The sequence below is a fragment of the Pezoporus wallicus genome, unplaced genomic scaffold (assembly GCF_028554395.1).
Source record: "Pezoporus wallicus isolate ANWC-B61680 ecotype Strahan unplaced genomic scaffold, APGP_CSIRO_Pwel_v1 contig_6658, whole genome shotgun sequence".
Classification (NCBI taxonomy): domain Eukaryota; kingdom Metazoa; phylum Chordata; class Aves; order Psittaciformes; family Psittacidae; genus Pezoporus; species Pezoporus wallicus.
Window position 1 is genome coordinate 4,930,909 of NW_026642312.1, and position 19,536 is coordinate 4,950,444.

The 19,536-nt window shown below is 37.7% G+C and overlaps 1 protein-coding gene across 5 annotated transcripts in view; it reads left to right on the forward strand.

Moving 5' to 3' along the window:
- The window catches only part of SEMA5A (semaphorin 5A), a 320,019-nt gene that overhangs the window by 186,552 nt on the left and 113,931 nt on the right, over positions 1 to 19,536 (forward strand). For all 5 annotated transcript variants that reach the window (XM_057428775.1, XM_057428779.1, XM_057428777.1 and 2 more), the window contains 3 exons: positions 9,395 to 9,680; positions 12,776 to 12,911; positions 15,948 to 16,152. In XM_057428775.1, the coding sequence (XP_057284758.1) occupies positions 9,395 to 9,680; positions 12,776 to 12,911; positions 15,948 to 16,152 (627 nt within the window). The remainder of the gene's footprint in view (positions 1 to 9,394; positions 9,681 to 12,775; positions 12,912 to 15,947; positions 16,153 to 19,536) is intronic.

The window sequence follows — 19,536 nt, forward strand, 5'->3', positions numbered from 1 at the left end:
CCAATGTGAAGTATGTTTTCTATTGCATCCATGTTTCCCTCAGAGGTGCAATGTTTTTTCTCTTAAATCTTCTACTCTGCAAAGCACGTTGGGGGCAGTGGCAGTATTCTAAAGCACAGCTGATTATCTTCCTCTATGCAACGAAGACATTGATTTTAATGGCTAGCCAATTCTCAGTGAATTTCAGGGGTATTCAGTGAGATCAGTCAGGCCAAAGGAACATGCCTATATGCTGAGGCAGTCTGCTGTCAGTGTTCACTGTAATTTATGGTGAAGGGTCTTGACATGGGAAGCTCCGAATTTTCATCACAGAAGAAACCTTGCTTCTAATCTTAATAATCAGAAGGTCCATAATCACAGGAACTATGTGACACAGAGTGGGAGGGGAAGGCAGAGCTGATGTGTCGTGTGGCTGGAGATCCCATTTTAGCGTGCAGTGATCGCAGTTTCTGGAATCACAGATATCGAATAAAATACATTTCAGTCTGGATTCCCTATTAATTCTGGTTCAGCTAGAGTCATATATTTATTATCAGGTCCTGCCTTCTACTGCAGGCTTGCTAGGTTTGGAAGCAATCCACATCAACTGAATAGGTAAGTTAGCAGTTATTTTCAGCATAGGTATCTTTATAATGATGCTTTCAGGTAAGCATCATTCTGATCAGGTGCTTAAACCTTAGTAGAGTATGGACAAGTCAGTGAACTTTCATTTCTGTATTATCATTTTCTTGTTGTACTCAACACTCAGTTATCTGCGGTGATGAAGAGTTTGGTAGCTTAGTTAAAAATATCAATTACTCAGGATATGTATAAAAGTAAGCTACAGGAATATACCATGAGTGTATAATTGAAAGGAAAAGGAAAGTTCAATGAGCCCACGGTATGTGAAGCACAAAGATCTTGAGCAAGCAGTAATCCAAAAAGGTAAATGGGCAGCACAGCAACCCTGCAAAGACAGAAATCCTGTTTTGACTAGAGCTAGATACTGTGGAGCATCTTACAGGGTCTCTGAATATGCTTCCTGTTCACCCACTAGATAACCTGCTGAAAATATTTGAGATTTGACTCCCTTGACTTTTGTCTTTGATAATTTTTAATGGCAGAAAGAAGAGTTGGCCAAGTGTTACAAATATCTGCCACTTCCTAAAAGTTTTTCCTATTTTGGAAAATTTTGAATGTAAACCAGTCATATCGTCTTTAGTGATGGAGGAATGAACCACCTGAAGATGGTTATTGGAACTTACTTTTTTTAACATTAAGAGTAGTAATCTATTCAGCTCTTGCTTATCTCTGAATATAATCACCAGTTATTTTTTTGCCTCAGAACTTCCTCTTCTAGAAAAAGAAATTAATGCTTTGCTTATGGACCCTATTTCTATGTTCCTGTCACTCCTGTTGACAATGTGCGGCTGGCCCAAATGCAGTGAGTAGGTTTTTGACCACAGTCATCACCATGCAGAGATTCTGCTCATCTCCATGAGGAGACACTGCTGAAAGACTGGACTACCTTGGTGCTATGACCTGAGCATTCACCATAATTCAGCAGTCCTACAGGTTGGGTTGCTCACAAAGAATTTATCAACTGTCAGTGAAGAAACAGACCCACATTATCCTCACCTTTCTTGCCCAGCCTGTCAGTACTCTGTAACTGTCAATATTCTCAATCAAGAGGAACATGATCACCCAGCCGAGTTAACAAGTGCTGCAAACCAGTACTTTCCACAGCCAGCAGCCCAGCTGGCTGTAGGATAATAAACCTGAAAATGTGGAAGAGAGAACCCACCTTTCCTTCTCTTGATGGTATGTTTTGGCCTTCTCTTTTCTCATGTAGAGAAAAAAGTAATGCTTGAAGTTACTCATGTGAATATATAAATCCATAAACAAATGAAGATAGAAAGGTACCAATAACTTACTTTTAAAGGTGTGTTGTTCTGCTACCTACTCTCCTTTTTCTTCCTCTCTGAATCTGTGTTTAAGTACTTCTGTGCTTCAGGGAAACAATTTGAGGTAATACAGTGCATGCTGAGGATTATGTCTAAAGCAGACAGCTCTTCCATCGATTTCTTCTTCAGGCCAAAGCAGTCAGCAAGACCTTGAACTTCAGCCAACTGCTCAGGTCAGTACAGGGCAGCATGTTGCTAGAACGTTTTAAAATTACCTTTGCATTATTTTGTAAGAAGAATAGTCTGCCTTAGCAGTCTGCTTTGGACATTATTAAATGATAGCCAATAAATTAAATCTTTCATTAAGGAAAAAAAGATTTACACCTTGATTTACAGTTGGCATGCTGTTTATTTGTGCCTCTTTAAGCTCTCAGTGTAACACAGAGTTTAAATCATATCCAGAGTGGTCTGTTACAGCCTGCTTCTAATTAGACTGCTTTAGAGTTGATTTGCGAAGTGGAGCAGGGGCAGAATTCACCATTTGCTCTAGAGGACAGAGGTAAATGAAATAGTTATATTTGTAGTCCACAGCTGCAGTGGATACAGTTAGGTGTGGAAAAGCCTTCATTGCTTAGACTTCTTCTAAGCTTCTTCTGTATTCCAGCATTTACAGTTAGTAAAGATATTTCTCTTTTCAGTCCACGTCCTCAAATCAGTAAATGTCTGATGCCTCAGTGTGAAAGTCAGCCTTAGTCTAAAATGTCTGTTTGCTTCACTTAGCCAATAAAAGGGCAAAGCAGGTTAAAGAATGAAGTCCAAGTCAATCCCTTTCTTTTTCATCATATGGAGAACACTGAGACACTTGGTTTCATAATTTGCCAAATGCCTTTGCTTACAATTGCTTGGATCTCCAATGATCTTGAAATACACTGTAGGTGTTTTCTTTGTCCTAGGTATACAATGATAGATGCTATTGGAGCATGTTAAATAAATAACAACTTTGTTTTAAAGGTCAAGAAGCTCCGTCAGTAAGCAGACTATAGATGATTAAAATGTAATCTTGTATCAGATGTAGTCCCAAACCAGAAAAAAATTAAATAAAATCTCGTACAGATTAGAAGCCTTTCCAGCTGCAAAGTGCATAGGAATGTTTGGATTGTTCTGCTCTGCTGGTAGACATAATATTACCACTTTCTCCTCTTGCTGCCCTAAGCATTTCATTATTAGGTACCATTAAAGTGGTTGTTCTGAGATCACTTTCTTAAAAACATTTCACTTAAAAAAAACTCATAAATCTAGAGCAGGAACTTATAGTTTTCAAAAATAACACTAAAAGTAAAATTCTCACAAAGATGGTTTGGTTAGTGGGGTTCAATACAGCTCTGAATTCATTCTCATCATTATTTGTTGATGGACTTTCTTTATAGTAGGGTATGTGGAGAGAAAATATGACCTTGTGGAGAGAAATTGACCTAAGATCAAAATTGAATCCATTCACTTATGCTTGATTAATGGAAAGGGCTGTAATAATTCAGGGTTATCCTTTTCTGTTTCTGGCTTTTAATGAAAAGCCTTGTTATTACCTAATGTGAGCTTTTCTTTTATGTAATGTTTTATGTAACTCAAATCCAATGTGTTCTTGAGACATGAAATTCGGTCTTTAGCTTTCAGATAAGACACTTGACTGAAAATATGCAAAGCATATGCTACCATTTCTTGCTAATTTTGTAAGATGATAAATAATTACTTTCCTTGAGTTGTGCCCCCCATGAGACGGTTCTGTTCTTTTATGCATATCATCCTTTTTGCTGGTATCCTCAAATGGGAGGGCACTGCGTGCTGATTTTGGAACCCATCTTTAGGCTTTTTCACTGGAGCTGCCAGAGGAAAAAAGTTGAGCAGTTATGTTGTGTTTTTCCTTTCAAAGTTGTACATCTTCTCCCAGGTGGCAATGACAGAGTAGTAGAGCAGTAAGTTGATGTGAGATGGAGGTGCCTCCCCTGACCGTCTTTCTCCAGGGCCAGACTAAGTTACTACAAAACACCTTAATAACATTTCCTTATCCACCTGAAATGCTAGAGAACAAGCAGCACTATCTATGAAGGTAGGATTTCTTTATTTCTTATCTACCCTCAGTAAAACAGTGAGGTCCACCTTCCATTTATGAAAAAGCTAGGAGGCCACTGAGGACAAAGCCTGTTCTTTTATATGTCATCTAGCCTGCTCATGTTAGGTGCCAATTGGAGAGGCTGAACGAGGAAGGAAGGCAAGAAAATCATTTGTGCCCAGCTGCAAAGAGGCGTGACAGGAGCATCAGCCTCATTAATGGTGAAAACTATAATGCATAGTAAGCCAGAGAGGCTGAAAGAACTTGGAACTGAAATACGTCTCAGCCAGGGGAAGGGAGAAAATCTTAAATTTTAGGAAACGGGAACACATGAAAAACAGCATTCACCAAAGAAAGGAGGAGGACAGAAATACCGAAGGCAGAGATAGAATTTCAGTAGCAGACATACCAAGCCTTAAAGTGAAAGGAAAAGAGGATGATTATGAAAGTGAACTCTGGTTTTCTTTTCGTTAGAAGAAAAAAAAAAAGGGACCAGGTCTGCAGGGAAGGCCCTTTGATCAGCTCCCTCCCTGCAAGACTACATCAGAGAAAACCAAAAAATGGCAGTCTGAATGTTTGGAGGTAAATGGGTAAGCCATCCTAATTGAGTTTTCTTTCTGTACTTGCTGTTTGGCTTATCAGCTTAAAGAAATACGGGGGTTTCTGTTCTTTCGTATGTGGAACTCTGGATTAAAAGTTTTAAGTAACCATCCAAGCTTCTGGATCTTTTGATATATTGCTATAGGCCAAACCTCTAGAGGATCTGAGTAAATTAAGGTTCTCTATATTTTTGATTCTTGCTCCTCACCCAGTATATCAGTATGCAAGTGACTATATGTGATGCAGAATTCACTGAACTTTGGATGGGACTCTCAAGGACTTGAGTAGGTATTAGATCAGAACAGAGAATGGTTTCTGTCACTAAGTAGGTCACTGGTGAATTTGCATAAGCAAAATGACATAATAAATTGCTAAAAATTGTGCCATGAAAGAACACTTTACCTTGAAAATGAAGGAGATTTATTTGAAATGAATAACAGGCAATAAACCAAGGAATTTTGTAATGCTGCATTTGAAAACTGTTTTTCAGAAAAGAAGTAAGTACATTTCAGAATTTATTAGAGTACATCACTAAAATGTAATGTATAATGAGTGCATCCACCTTTATGATTATACTGAATTGTATTATAAAATCTATCATCAGTATAAGAGAATATTGGTAAGAAAATGTCTGGCATACACAGTTTTAGTGTATTTTGCAGTCCTTGCTCTTCTATACCCATAAAATCTTCAATTTAGCAGAGGGAAAAGAATAAAAGAAATCATGGAGAGCTGAAGCTTTGCAGAAGAAATAGTAGTCAAAATAAACTGGTAGCCAGCTATGTTATGTCAGACTAGCATTTTAAGCACGTCTCCTAGATAACTCTGAAACACAGAGGAAAAATAGCTATTAATAAAGAATTGTTTTGTCCAGCTTTATACCACGGTTTAACATTTTAAAGTTCAGCTCCTGAGGATAGATACAACTATGATGACTACAAGTTATATATTACTTCTACAATGTTTAACACTCTATGATTAAGATTTGTCCTTAAACATTCATGAACAATGATACCTTGGTCAGCTTAATGCAAGTTTTATACTGTTTTCCAACAGCTGCAGAGGGCTACACTAAATGAATATACAGGGATTGCAAAATGCAAATAAGAAATGGACTTATTCATTATGTCAGTAAGGTGAAAGAAAAAGTGGACCACTGCATTTGGAGCTTAAATTCTTTCCATGATTTTAAGCTTCCCTTTTGGAGAGCATTTCTAGCTGGAGGTTGAGCCTTATTAAAAGAATCAAAGGCATCTTCCTAGAATTTAATGCCATTAAGTATTTGGCTGAATACAAACAGAAGGAATGGGTCTTTAGAGGCAGACGGTACAAGGGTGTGGTTCATTGATCCAGTCATGTTAATGAACAAGCTTCAGACAGGAGTTGTTCAGCATTACACAAGTATCTGGACTTCAGTATTTTATTGAAGATTTTCAAAACTTCATGCATGCCTATATCAGTATATGTGTATTATTTTGTGTATGTATGTAATCACATTTGTGTGTAGATCTTACCAACTTGTAATTCTAGCTTTCTTTTCACATTTCTGGGGTTAATTTAACTTTTGCCTGGGTCTCTGAATCCATTGCACTTGAGACGTGAGTAGTCACTTCTCACAGGGATGCTCACTGGAAATCCCAGCTCTTTTTTGCTCAGAGTAGACCATATAATTCTCAAGGTAAATTGCTCTTACCTCCAGAAAAACAGATAGATTACTCCCTGTCATTTAGTTCACTCTATATAGTAATACTATATAGATACTATCTATATATATATAGATATATATAGATATATACTATATATACCTACTAACTAGGTAAATTAAGTCATATTAGTCTACTTCAGAGTATGTGGAGTTTTATAAATAGCACAGGAAAACTTTCTTGCTCCAAAGTTCAGGAAGTGAAGCCAGGGCTCTCTCAGATGTTCTATGAAAGCTCAGGCTTCTGTTTCCATTATTCTTCCTAGAGAAAGTTCCTGTCCAGTTCCTGTCATCCTTTTACCAACTCAGACTACATCTACACCACTAAATAAAAAAGGTCTAGGAAACAAGCTTACACACAACATCCTTGGTCATCTGTATTGCTTAATTGTTGGCTCGCTTCCTAGCCTTGTTTTGGACCACTCCAGCTACTACTTTCTCAGTGAAAAGCTGGGTGCAACTTGGGGAGAAGTTTGTTTTATACCATTATCAAGAGGCAGTACAGGTGGGACTGCACCATTTGGCTCCTTGTGCCCTCCAGAGTGCCCCATCCCATTCACAGTAAGCTTTAAACTCCCAGATAGCCCAGTCTGTCCTTATGCCACCTCCCAGGGTAACTACCATGTAGTTGCCTTGATGCCATTCTCCGGAGCGCAGTGTTATCACCTGCTGTGTGGCAGAGCTGCAGCCAGTCTCTATAAGAAGCAGTAAGCACTGGTAAGTCAGTGGTTATGGGTTCGGTCTCTTTGATCTCCAAGTTCCCTGGGTGGGTGCAAAAGGAGAATAATCCAAATGGGAAGTGTTGTCTCTTCCTAGTAAGTGCCTTCTCAGTAACAATAGAGACTGTGCTCTCTGAAAAATTTCTACAGGCTGGAGGCAAACCTACATGCAATTAGATTATTTCAGATAGAAGCGCTGTCTCGGCTTCATATGGTTCAGTCATCTATTTTGATTTAACGTAGAAGAGTCTGTGGGGAAACATCCTTACAGGACAGTCATGCTGCTTTATGAAGGAAGACATAGACATTCCCAGGCTTTGTGCTGAGTAAGCAAACTTCAGAAATTGCATGCTACAGTGTATTTGCCCAGAGGCAGCAGTAACTAGCCGCTGGCTGCTTTCAGTTCATGGACTTGTGTAACTGCGTTGTACACTGGAGATCTTCGTTGTGTCACATTGGCAAGCTTATTTGCTTGCTTTCCTGATTCCATTTGTTCCATTTAAGTTAGGAAAGTCTAGTCAGTCTGATACGTCCATAAATTGAATATATAAAATCCTATAAAGGTCAGATACAATACTTTAAAACTGACATTTTTACAGGTTGACATTCTCATGTTGTTCCATGCTGGCTGTATCCTGTCAAATACCCAAATCCCTGCACTTGTTGTGGTGATCTAGTAATTCACAAATGAAATGCATTTACCTTTCCAGAACTATTTGAAAATTCAGCAGGAAACAAGAGGGTCACTTCATTTGCTGCATCAAAAAATGTTCATGGGAGGCCTCCATGTCAACAAATAACAAACAGCTTACAGCACAATATTTGAAAACATATGAACTAATTTTTCCTAGACAAGAATCTCTTTTTTCCTTTGAAACTCTGAAGTGATCCACTTCACTTTTTCCAAAGAGAAAATGAAAAAAAAAGTTAACTCTGACATGATAATCCTTCCATATCCACAGAATACCCTGAGGTAGCTCTGAAATTATTGCATTTCATGCAAATGAAAATAGTTTTCACAAATTTCAACATCAGGTCACATTTTCATCAGTTCATAATCAATAAAGTTTATGCATAGTTATTTGCAGATGTATATACTGTTCCTCAGTTTTATATCCATGAAATATGAGTACTAGTTTTTATTTATGCATGTTTTTATGATTATCTGTGCAACTTAAAAATATTGTCTCTTGAAAGATTGCAAGGGATTTTTCAAGAACCCTGAGAACATTATGAATACATTTCATTTGATTTTTATTCTCAAAGTTTGTGAAGGTTTTATTTGTAGTTCATTATTCTCTCACTTTGAGAGCTTTCAGTTGTGTTTCTGGCTCTGCAGTGAGATCCTAGACCATTTTAGATCAGTGGGCCTCCAACAAGAAGCTATGTGGTCTCCACACAGCTTCTCTTGTCCAGACTGAACAACCCCAATTTTTTCAGCCTGTCTTCATATGGGAGGTGCTCCAGTCCCCTGATCATCCTCGTGGCCCTCCTCTGGACTTGTTCAAACAGGTCCATGTCCTTCTTATGTTGAGGACACCAGAACTGCTTGTTTCGCAGGTTCTATAATTGCTTGTTTCTGAGGTTCCTTACACAAGGCTGGCTCTTCACAAATATGTATATCAAATTTGTCTTTTCTTTAAGAGAGTTGTCAAGTTGCTTAAGAAAGTTGTCAGTCTCTCTTAAGGTCATGAGCTTTCTTCAGTTTTAGTAATCTTTAAGGGAAATGGGCCACATGTTTATTGTCTTTGGTATTGTTTCCCTATTGTTCTTTTAAAAAAATATTACCAACTGTTTTCAAGATTTTTTTTTTAATATATTCTCTAATTCCTCCTGCATCACAATCAGTTTCTTTGATCAGTTTTTAATCATTTTTAAAAAAAGAAAAATGAAAAAAAGAAATAATACTGTAATGCTGTCAAAACCTTTAAGCAATATAGGGCTGAAATGTGGTTATCTTACCATCAAATGCTCTTTCTTTTCATTACAGCCTCTGAGCACATTCTTAGTCACACTCAGTTACCATCCATAACCACTAATCTGGAGCTTTGGCATGGTGACAAAACAGAAACACAGTTAACAGATAAACTCAGTGATGCTTGTGATGGTAGAATACTTTGAGCTGGGCTAGGGCTGCCCAGCACAGTCATGTGCTATAGACACCTAGAGCAGGAAGTCTGTCTAGCCATGTTCATGTAGCTCATAATCCTCATAAGACCTGAGCTTGCCTACTCAGCTATGTCATGGGGCTAGTTCCCTGCAAGGATAATAAAAGGTGTGTTTTTCTAAATTTAGTGCTTGAAGATGCATCCAACTTCCATGTTAATATGGGTGCATGTATTGCAAGAAGGTAATAAATAATTTTTTTTTCTGTCATTTTCAGAGCCAAATTTTGTGTCATCTTATGACATTGGGAACTTTACCTACTTTTTCTTCCGGGAGAATGCAGTGGAACATGATTGTGGGAAAACAGTGTTTTCTCGTGCTGCTCGGGTGTGCAAAAATGATATCGGTGGCAAGTTCGTGCTGGAGGATACCTGGACTACCTTCATGAAAGCTCGGCTGAACTGCTCTCGCCCTGGAGAAATTCCATTTTACTATAATGAACTACAGAGCACTTTCTTTCTGCCAGAATTGGACTTGATTTATGGGATTTTTACCACTAATGTGTAAGTAAATTCCATGTTATGTTTTATTTTCTTGCTGTTCATGACAGTAAAAACTAAAGTTCTGAGCTGCTCTATTCTGCGTGTGCTGGGTAAACATAAATTAAAATTACTGTTTTGCTCAGCTTTCCAAACTACTGTTTTGCAGTGTCCTCTTGTGAACAAGTGTCAGTTCTAGATGCTTGCCACATGAATTGTTGAAGGTGTATGAAAGAAGGAAGAATTCTTAATATTTCCCTACAGCTGGGAGCCAGTTGTGTTTAAGACTATTCAGTCATATTTTTCATGCATCCTTAAAAAAGACATTATTTTTTATTTTGCACACTACTGTAGTACATAAATACATTATTTCTTTATTAAGTAAATATTTTATAATGTGACATAATCATGAATTTGACATGATATAATTTGACCATTTCAGGATGACCTTACCCAAAAGAACACAGGAAGTGCTCTTATAGTCCTAACATATACTCCTGCGAGTCTGAGGGTCAAACCAAGAATTTAATCTAATTTTCAACTTAACCTGTTATATCAATAGAGTAAAATTAAAAAATGTACAGTATGGTCTTAAAAGTAACAATTTGGTAAAATATTAAGTATTATATTTTGGGGGGGTAAAATATTAAGACATTTGATGAACATAATAAAAGTTCCCTAGATTCTGAGCTTGATATCAAGACTTGCTTAACTCTTAAGAAAAAAAAGACATTCATCTCAGAAATGTCCTTTGTTACTTTACACTTTATAACTGGAGTTCGTATGTTGCTCCATGAGAGCAGCCTGTGTGTTACAATAAGCATAAATTTGAGCTTGAGCTAGTTTCCATGCTCTTGGTGCCATCCTTTATTAACACATCTAGGCATCTTGCAGACCTGGGCTCATCCCCGTGCTGACAACTTATACTGTGAGCATGACTAGTGAGAGGCTGCGTGAATCAGGCTGTGGCAGTTCATGAGTTGTGATATCGGATAATGGCTTTGACAAAGTCCTGCCACTGAAAGCCTAACCAGAGGAATTTTGCTCCAGAAAATCCACAGGGCTTTGCCCATGGAAGGGAAACAATGCTCTTCTCTCAGAAGGGCTGACCTGACAATCTGGGGAATTACGGCGTTTCCTGTGATACAAATTCCAGTTTCTGAGGTTGAGCAACAATATCAGGGCTGTCATCAGCACACCCTGCTCTTCTGAAAATGGATTTGCTAACGTAAGATTATCTTTGCCGCATGAAAGTAGTCAGTATTTGAAACCTTGCTGCTAATTCCTTCTTCCCCTATAGCTCAGTGTTCTGTCTTGTCCGAATGAGATGGACCATTCAAACCAGAATTCATCACAACTGTTTGGGTTTAGGTTTTTTGATAGTTTCATTAAATTATACGTGTTCATGCAGTCAAATATTGTAACTAAATTTTTTGGACATTGTTGCAATGTTGTAGAGTTAGGATTACTTCCCCATGCTGAATACTGCTCACAGATACCACACAACCCGTATGATCCACCTTCAGCTCTGCACCTAATGGTTCTTCACAGAAACAGGGTTACCCATGAGGGGGAACAACATATTTCTTTCTGTTGGTGTAACAGCATCAGATATTATTGAACCACATTCAGCATTCTTCAATATCAATGTCTTCAGAACTGCAGTGATTTTATTGTATCCTAATGCTTTTTTAATGTACTGTAAATATACTTGAATATACCTGTGGGGAAAAAGCTGAAGCATTTCTGTCAATAAAGTCTGAGTAATAGCAAAACCTGCAGTCTTTATGTGTCATTGACTATTAAGCCCACTATATCCTCTGCTTCATAATGAAGCTGAATTTTTTTTCTTTCAGACTATCTGAAAATCTATAAGCATGAGTCTAATGTCCTTTAAGGACTTCAAGAAAGTAAAGATGACATTGGTATGGTTAATAATATTAGTGATCCACTTTTAGTGATAGTTGATGTAGGCAAGAAAATATCAAATCAAATGATAATTGATTCTAAAGAAATTGTTGGCATGAAACTTCAAATTTTGGGGTTTCTTTGAAATAAGACTGATAAATGTAAGAAAGCAAATAGTTCTTTTGTCCTGCTATTAAATCCATGTATCCTAGCTTCTTTTTTGGAGCTAGAAATCTTGATAGATTTGATCCCCTAGGGTTTGCTTTTCTTTCCAACATTTTAGAGTTTCTATAGTAGCCTTTCATCACCCTTGTGTAAATTACAGGCAAAATTAAAAAGAAAAAAGAAAAAAGAAGGGGGGCGGGTGGGTGTAAAAGGAAAAAAGAATGTTGTGTGGATCAATTGTCAGCAGTTTTACTTGCAATGGAAACTTGTGAAACTGTTACCTTACTTATCGATCCCTTTATCTCAAACTGTGGAAAAGAACAATGCATTCAGGCATTCAGAACATGAATATGAGCTCTCATAGTCACTGGATTATATTCTTTACAATGTGCAGAACTACTTTATTGTCGTGTATATTACGTTTCCAAGACAAGAACAGGAAATTGTGTATTTTGCCTTGCTGCTGTTTGTTTCTATTTATTCCTCTATCTTGGGAATTCTGCAGTCCAAGTTATTTTCTCTTGATGGGTTTCTGGACCTTGCATTCTTAATGCTGTACAATATCTCTTCAAAGTGAGGATTTTTGTGGAGGTGTCTTACCCAGGGATTCCCTAGAGTCTAGAGACATACCATACATGGAAAATCCTTACTTCTGTCATGCTGCCATTGGTTGTATAGAAGAAGTGCTAATGAGCCCTGGGAATAATCTCATCCTGAACTCTGTAACTAGAAGAAAGATGTTCTTAATTCGTGTGTTTATGTGTGGAAGTATAGCCCTGTGGTATTAGAGTAGCAGCAGAAAGTAGGAAGGTCTGCATTTCTTGCATACCAGCTGCTTGGCGAGGCTTACAGAAATTTTAAATCCAATGTTGGTGCCTAAAATCATCACATCATTTATTGCTATATTGAGAGATCATCTCCTGGTTGATCACATCTGCTTTGTTAATTACATGGAGGATTGGAGAGTTACTGTGGGTTTAATTTTTTATCAGCAAATCAACTTCTTAATGTTCTTACTTAGGTTAATGTTTATGTTTCTTTTGCAGGAACAGCATAGCAGCATCAGCAGTTTGTGTTTTCAATCTGAGTGCCATAACTCAGGCCTTTAACGGACCCTTCAAATACCAAGAAAACTCTCGCTCTGCTTGGCTTCCATATCCCAATCCTAACCCTAATTTTCAGGTACAGATACATGGGAGAAGGACAATAGTTTACATGATGTTTTTCTGAAAGTGTTGTATGTTTTATAGTTAGTAAATCCAGTTTTGCAGTATGTTACAGCTTACAATCTTAAAAAAAAATATACTGAAAAAAAACCCAAACAAAAAAGGCTTAAGTGGTCCCCTTATTTCAACATACTTTACTTTATCCTTCCACAAAATAATTTGTGTTGAAAAGCAGATGCACTTTGAAGGGTAGGAGAAAAAGGGCTTGATTTCAGTTTTCTCTCAAAATGAAACACTAAACACTACAGTTATTTGTCAAGGTAACGTTAATTCCTAGCCTAAGTATGATCCAACTGGTATTCTCTTTTACACTGCACTTGTGCTAGTTGAACCTGAAAAGGGGACACTGACAGAAAAGATAAAGAGGGGAAAGGGGTAAACGAGGGACAGTCAGGATTTTCCTGTGTAAGGTGCCCCACACTTGTTGAATAGTCTGATTAAAAGAATTTGTGATGTGGGGTGCCCCTCATTTGAACTTGTCGCCCTCAGAGGGTGTAATAATTTGCAGTTGACTGACAGCATAAAACTAATTAGTGGATCTTTCTACATAAAGAAAAGGGTATTTTAGGTAAACACATAGGCATTGTTTTCTTCTTCATATTAACCACTCCTAGGAAAACTTTAGTAAGTGTGATTCTAGCAAGGGAAATGGAAGAGAAAACAGCATTAATTTAGTAATTAACAACAATAGCTGTTCACCAAGATACATTGTGTTTGCCTTTATCCACCTTTCACCCTCCCTTAATGAAATTTTACAAGTTCAGTGCTACTCCTAATAACAGCCTTCCCTATCTTCTAAGAGTCATGAGATCTCTGCAAGAATGAAACACAATCACCCACTGGGGATTGTAGGTAGTTTTAATTACTTCCTGATTTATGCATATGAAGGAAAATAAGACACTGAATTTGCTCTGAGTTATAGGCCAGAGCCATGTTACCTTTCCAAAAAACAGTATGTTTGGCATTAGCCCCAAGAGACAAGACTCCATTTAAGTAAGCCATATTGCAGAAGTGGGTTGTATTTGTACATAGCTTTTTACATATTTGTATCATCAAAATAGTGATACCAAGAGGGTCTAAGTGAGGCTAAATCTTTGAAGGAGAAAGCCTGAAGAAAGGCTTGTATGTAAAAATCTTATCTTTCTGACTAGGAAAGTAAGTCCAATAAAAATTATTAATCCCTCCCTACAAACCTTGTATTAATGTTTTGATAGTTATTGTGAGATCACCCCATACAGATGGTGCATACAAACAAAGATGACAGCCTGACGGCTGTGTAAAAATGGTTTAAGTCTCTGCTGTGCTGGTGGTGCTGATCTCTAAATTCCAGTCAAGGCTTAGCAGTTGAAGAAATTTCTTGCTAGGATAGTTTGGTAAATTTTAATACGGCTGCTACTTTTTTTTACAAAAACAGTGACAGCAGTTTTATCAGCAGGCCAGCATTAGTGTTAGAAGCTGTAACACAGCCTTTTACAACACAGTATTGAAGCCAGTTGACATTAGCTGATCTGTAGGTATCATTAGTAATGTCAAACTTCTGTTCTTTTGCAGGTGCCATCTTTTATTCTGTTGAAATTCCTGTTAGATTTCTGGCTCCATAACTGTAGCAGTGATGTATACCAGAAGCTAGTCTAATGCTGAGAGCTAGGCGTGACCATTTTTTTTGTGACTTGATGATGCTTTAGGGTACATACTTCATGTAGATGGGATATATTCATTGGCTGAGTGTCTGGTTTCCTTCCCAGAAAGGAGGACATGGACGTTTCTTTTGTAGAGTCCTCATGATAAATTATCAGAAGTTCTGTTGTGTAGTCTCAGAAGTAGATTTATCCTTCACTTACTCAGCAATAGCAAAAGCATGTGATTTGAATGAAGACTACTGCTACGTAGTAACAATTACATCAGACATTGCATTTCCAAGACTGGATTATAATAATGAAATATTTTCCAGATTAGACTACTACTGGAGTCCAGGTTTTGAGGAACGCTGTTTTTCTCCAGAGATTGTTGCTTTTCTCTTTAGACAGGACAGTTTCCACTGTAAGACCAAGGACCATGTGTATTTCAGTGTACTATGAGTGCTCCAGCTGGAATCTTTCCTGATTGATAGATTCAGGAAAATTCTTTTTTGGAGTGGTTTATTTTTTTCACTGGCCTGACATGCAGAGTGCACACAGAGCAAGTAATTGTTTCCTGACAGTTGCTCAACTGCTTTCTCTTATCATACTGTCTCTCATTATGGAATTATTTATCTGAGTTTTTCTTAACATGTGTGGATTTGAACTGACCACATAATTTCAGATTGAAAACATGGCAATAATGACAAAATAACTGGTAGGGTTTTGCATACTATAATTTTGTTCATGCCGTAATTCATGGCTTAATTTATGATGGAGAATAAAAAAGTATGATTTAGGTATGCCTTTCACATCACTGACATATTTGATAAATGCTGTGAAGTACTGCTTTACTTCTCTAATGCAATTATGTGTGAGTAAACATGTGGATGTTTAGATATTTATATCCACTAAGCAGCTTTCTCTTTTGTGTCCTTAGATAGTTAAAGACCTAAATGCAAAGGTGCTAAATCTAACTGCCTCTTATTTCGCTTTCTTTATTCATGGTTGAAATTTGCATGTAGTTAATGAATGCTTTCCTGTCTTTATCACTGTGACTGTGTAAATTATAAAGCAAACAAGTCAGAAGATTCTGTCTTTTGTTGGATGGTAGTTCTTCTCCTTCCTGCCCTGGGAACAGTGATGTAGCAAAATATCACTTGTGGTGGTCAGTCTGGTGCCCTTCCAGGGTGTTTAGAGTTAGGGAGCCTCCACAGTACTGCCTCAGGAAAGCTGAGCTTCCTCAGTCACTGTGTAGACAGTCTGGTCAGCACCAAAATATATTCTTGTGTTTTATTTTTCCTGTGCTGTAAATCAGAGAGTAAATCTGTTGTTATCACTGATGCATATAGTAACTTAATTTTTTGTGTTTACAGTGTGGCACCATGGACCAGGGGCTGTATGTAAATCTGACAGAGAGGAATCTTCAAGATGCTCAAAAATTCTTTTTAATGCATGAGGTCGTTCAACCAGTTATTCCAATTCCTTACTTCATGGAAGACAACAGCAGGTTTTCCCATGTGGTTGTGGATGTCGTGCAGGGCAAGGACATGCTTTTCCATATCATCTATCTTGCCACAGGTATGAACTCTGACTTGCTGTAAAAGCTGCAAAAGTTTATGAGGTCTATGAGTTTTAATGTTCTGTGAATCGGTTATGAAATATGTATAATGTACCTTGAACAACAGCTTTTCCTCTTTGATAGCATTCACTTGTCTTCTACCTTCTCCGAGTAGATGAATTCAGCAGTTCACAATCTCTTTGTTTATGTTATACTGTGAACTCAATTTTTGGTGTCTGTTTCCTATTCTCCTTTGAAGATATGAAGCCTACGTGCTTTTGAGGGAATGAATAGTTGGAAATTCTACAAATGGGACTTCAGAAGTTTCTCTATCTTTTGTTCTTTATTTAGCTCAGGGTACAATCTCACCCAAGATAAGATGGTTTAGGATCCTCTGAAATACAAGTAACTTTAAAAATAGCAACTACTACTATTGCTGTTGCTCTTTCTGACTTTTCTGTTTACATAAATTTTATTCCTTTCCTTTTCATCTCATTTTTAAGTAAGTCATTCATTATGCGGTTTCACACCCTGCCTTATTATTTGCCCATTTATGTATGAGCTTAGCAATGAAAGAAAAATAATCCTCCACCTAAAATTACCTTGGTTAGAAATACTGCCTTCTTGGATCAAAATTTCAAGCATCTTAAAAAAAGCAGGGGTGTCAGAGAACTGTTTTTGCAGAACAAGGATGTCCCAGCTGTGTCTGAAATACATAGTTGGCCTAAAATGCTTAGAGTCCCATGGCATAAAACTTGGGGTAGTTCTCAGGTATGTAGTCCTATGTATATAAGAAGAGAATAGTTCATCAAAGCATGATTTGTTTACCCATCTGAAACCATAATGCACAGTCTGTCTCACGATGAGTAGGCACCAAATAAGGTAAATTTAAGGAAAGAATCTGTTGATCAACAAGAGGGGAAAAAAATTCTAATCCTATTTATTTGATTTTGCAATCAGCAAAGTAAATTTTAAAATTACTATTGATTCAGTAGAAACTGGAACAATACTTTTAATTAATAAAATTATTTACGAATGAAATTATATATTCTACAGCTTATCATTTATCAAGTGCCTAGATAAAATTTGCATCGTGGCTCAATATAAGATTTCATTTTCCCTTAAAAGCATTATTCCATTTTGCAGAGAAGATTGCTTCTTTTAAGTCTGAAGAAATTTTGTAGAAATTTGGTGCATTCAGGTGAGATGGTATTACTTTGCTTATTATCCTTCTAGCTTTCTTCTTGTGCTCATTGGAAGATAGGTAGTAATATAAAAGCTTTTAATGGATTAAAACTGTGCTTGGATTTGACCATCCCAGTCCAAACAACCCATTGGCTGGTAAACCTTAGCATTGTAAATGAAATCAAGTCAATACTAAATGCTGTTTTTATTGTAGAGATCTCACGACAGAAACTGAATTACAAGGACATGTAGTGAATTTGTAATTTTTCATAATTCATATTGTCTTCAATTTTCAGTTTCCCTTGCTGTGTTTCCTTTTATCTTCAGTGAGGATCTAAAACTTTACATTTCATGATGCATTAATAAGTTGTGTTCAATAAGGATTGTAGGTTCTTTTGAATCTTTCTTGCTGCTATAAAGGTATGCTCCTATAGTCCTTATGATGTATGCTTGCCTTCCACTTTCTTCTCTGTACCTCTGACCTTTTGGTCATTCATGGAAGCAGGATACTACCTTAGCTGGATCCTTAGTCTGACTCCAGCACATGCTTTTATGTAATTAGATAGTGTATGTTTTATAACTGTGAGAAGCCATATGATAAAAAAAAACAGGTAACATTATTGCATTCTTGAAGTTTTCTTGACATAGCTAATTATATTTCACTTCTGTTTCACTCAATCACAGTGGATTTTGTTAGGATTCCTTCTGCCCTGTTTCCTACCCCACCCCCCCCAACCCTCCCAGTTGAGCAAAAGTACTAAGATTTATTTTTCAAGAAATATTAATATTCACCTTTCAGAAAAATTACCTTTTTGGTAGATATTGTGTAGAAGCTGTGGAGCTGTTATTGAGTTTGATCCTAAACTGCATGTGGTAAAAGATTACTGAGAAAACACCATTTCTGTAAACAACAGAAACTAGAAGGCAGCAGCCTTAGCTTTGAAAATAAACAGTAACTTTGGAAGCAGCCCAAGTTTAAAAGTTTGAATTCCTCCAGTATTCAGCCTTACTCCCACATACAATGTCATCTATCCCAAGCTCCTACTACCATACGGCTTTTGTATGTTTGGGAGAGGTGAAAGAATGGCGTTACAGTAACTATCAGACCAGGAAAGGTTTTAATTCTTGTATGTTTTCTAATTTAATTTACTTGCATTATTAAAAATTGTATCAAATTAAATTTGGAGTTAAAATTTGGCTGCAATGCTCCCTCTTCAAAACAAGCTAAAGAAATAAAAGCTACCTGGCAGAAAAGGACATGGAGGTGTTGGTCGATAGCCATGTGAACATGAGCCAGTAGTGTGCCCAGGCAGCCAAAGCAGCCAACAGCATCCTGGCCTGTATCAGAAATAGTGTAGCCAGCAGGGCCAGGGCAGTGATCATCCCCCTGTACTTGGCACTGGTGAAGCCAGTGGTGAAGCATCTCTAATCCTGTGCTCAGTTCTGAGCCCCTCACTGCAAGAGAGGCACTGAGTTGCTGGAGCCGGTCCAGAGAAGGACAACAAAGCTGGTGAAGGGTTTGGAGCACAAGTCTTATGAAAATCGACTGAAGGAACTGAGGCTGTTTAGCCTAGAGAAAAAAGAGGCTCAGGGGAGACCTTATCACTCTCTACAGAAAGGAGGTTATAGTGATGTGGGGGTTGGTCTCTTCTTCCAAGTAACAAGTGGTAGGATGAGAGGAGATGGCTTCAAGTTGCACCAGGGGAGGTTTAAATTAGGTATTAGGAAAAAAATTCTTCACTGAAAGGGCTGTAAAGCACTGGAACAGGCTGCCCAGGGAAGTGGTGAAGTCACCATCCCTGGAGGAAATTAAAAGACATGTAGATGTGGTGCTTAGGGATGTGGTTTAGTGGTGGACTTAGCAGTGTTAAGTTAACACTTGGACTCTATGATCTTAAAGGTATTTTCCAATTTTAACAATTCTGTGCTTCTGTGATTCTGAGATCTGAAGAACAACAAGGGAGGTCTGCATCCAGTCCCTGGGAAAATCAAGGAGCGCACCTCTTTGGAGCACACTTCTGTTGGCACATGATTGATGGCTTCAGGGGGGGCCTAGTAGCAGTCTACAAATACCTACATGGAGTTTACATGGAGAACAGACCCAGACTTTTCACAATAGTGCGTGGCGACCGACAGACAACAGGCAGAGAGTTTCAGGCTGGATATAAAGACAAACTTTTTCACTCTGTGGACAGTCAAGTAGTGGATGTCAAGCAGCA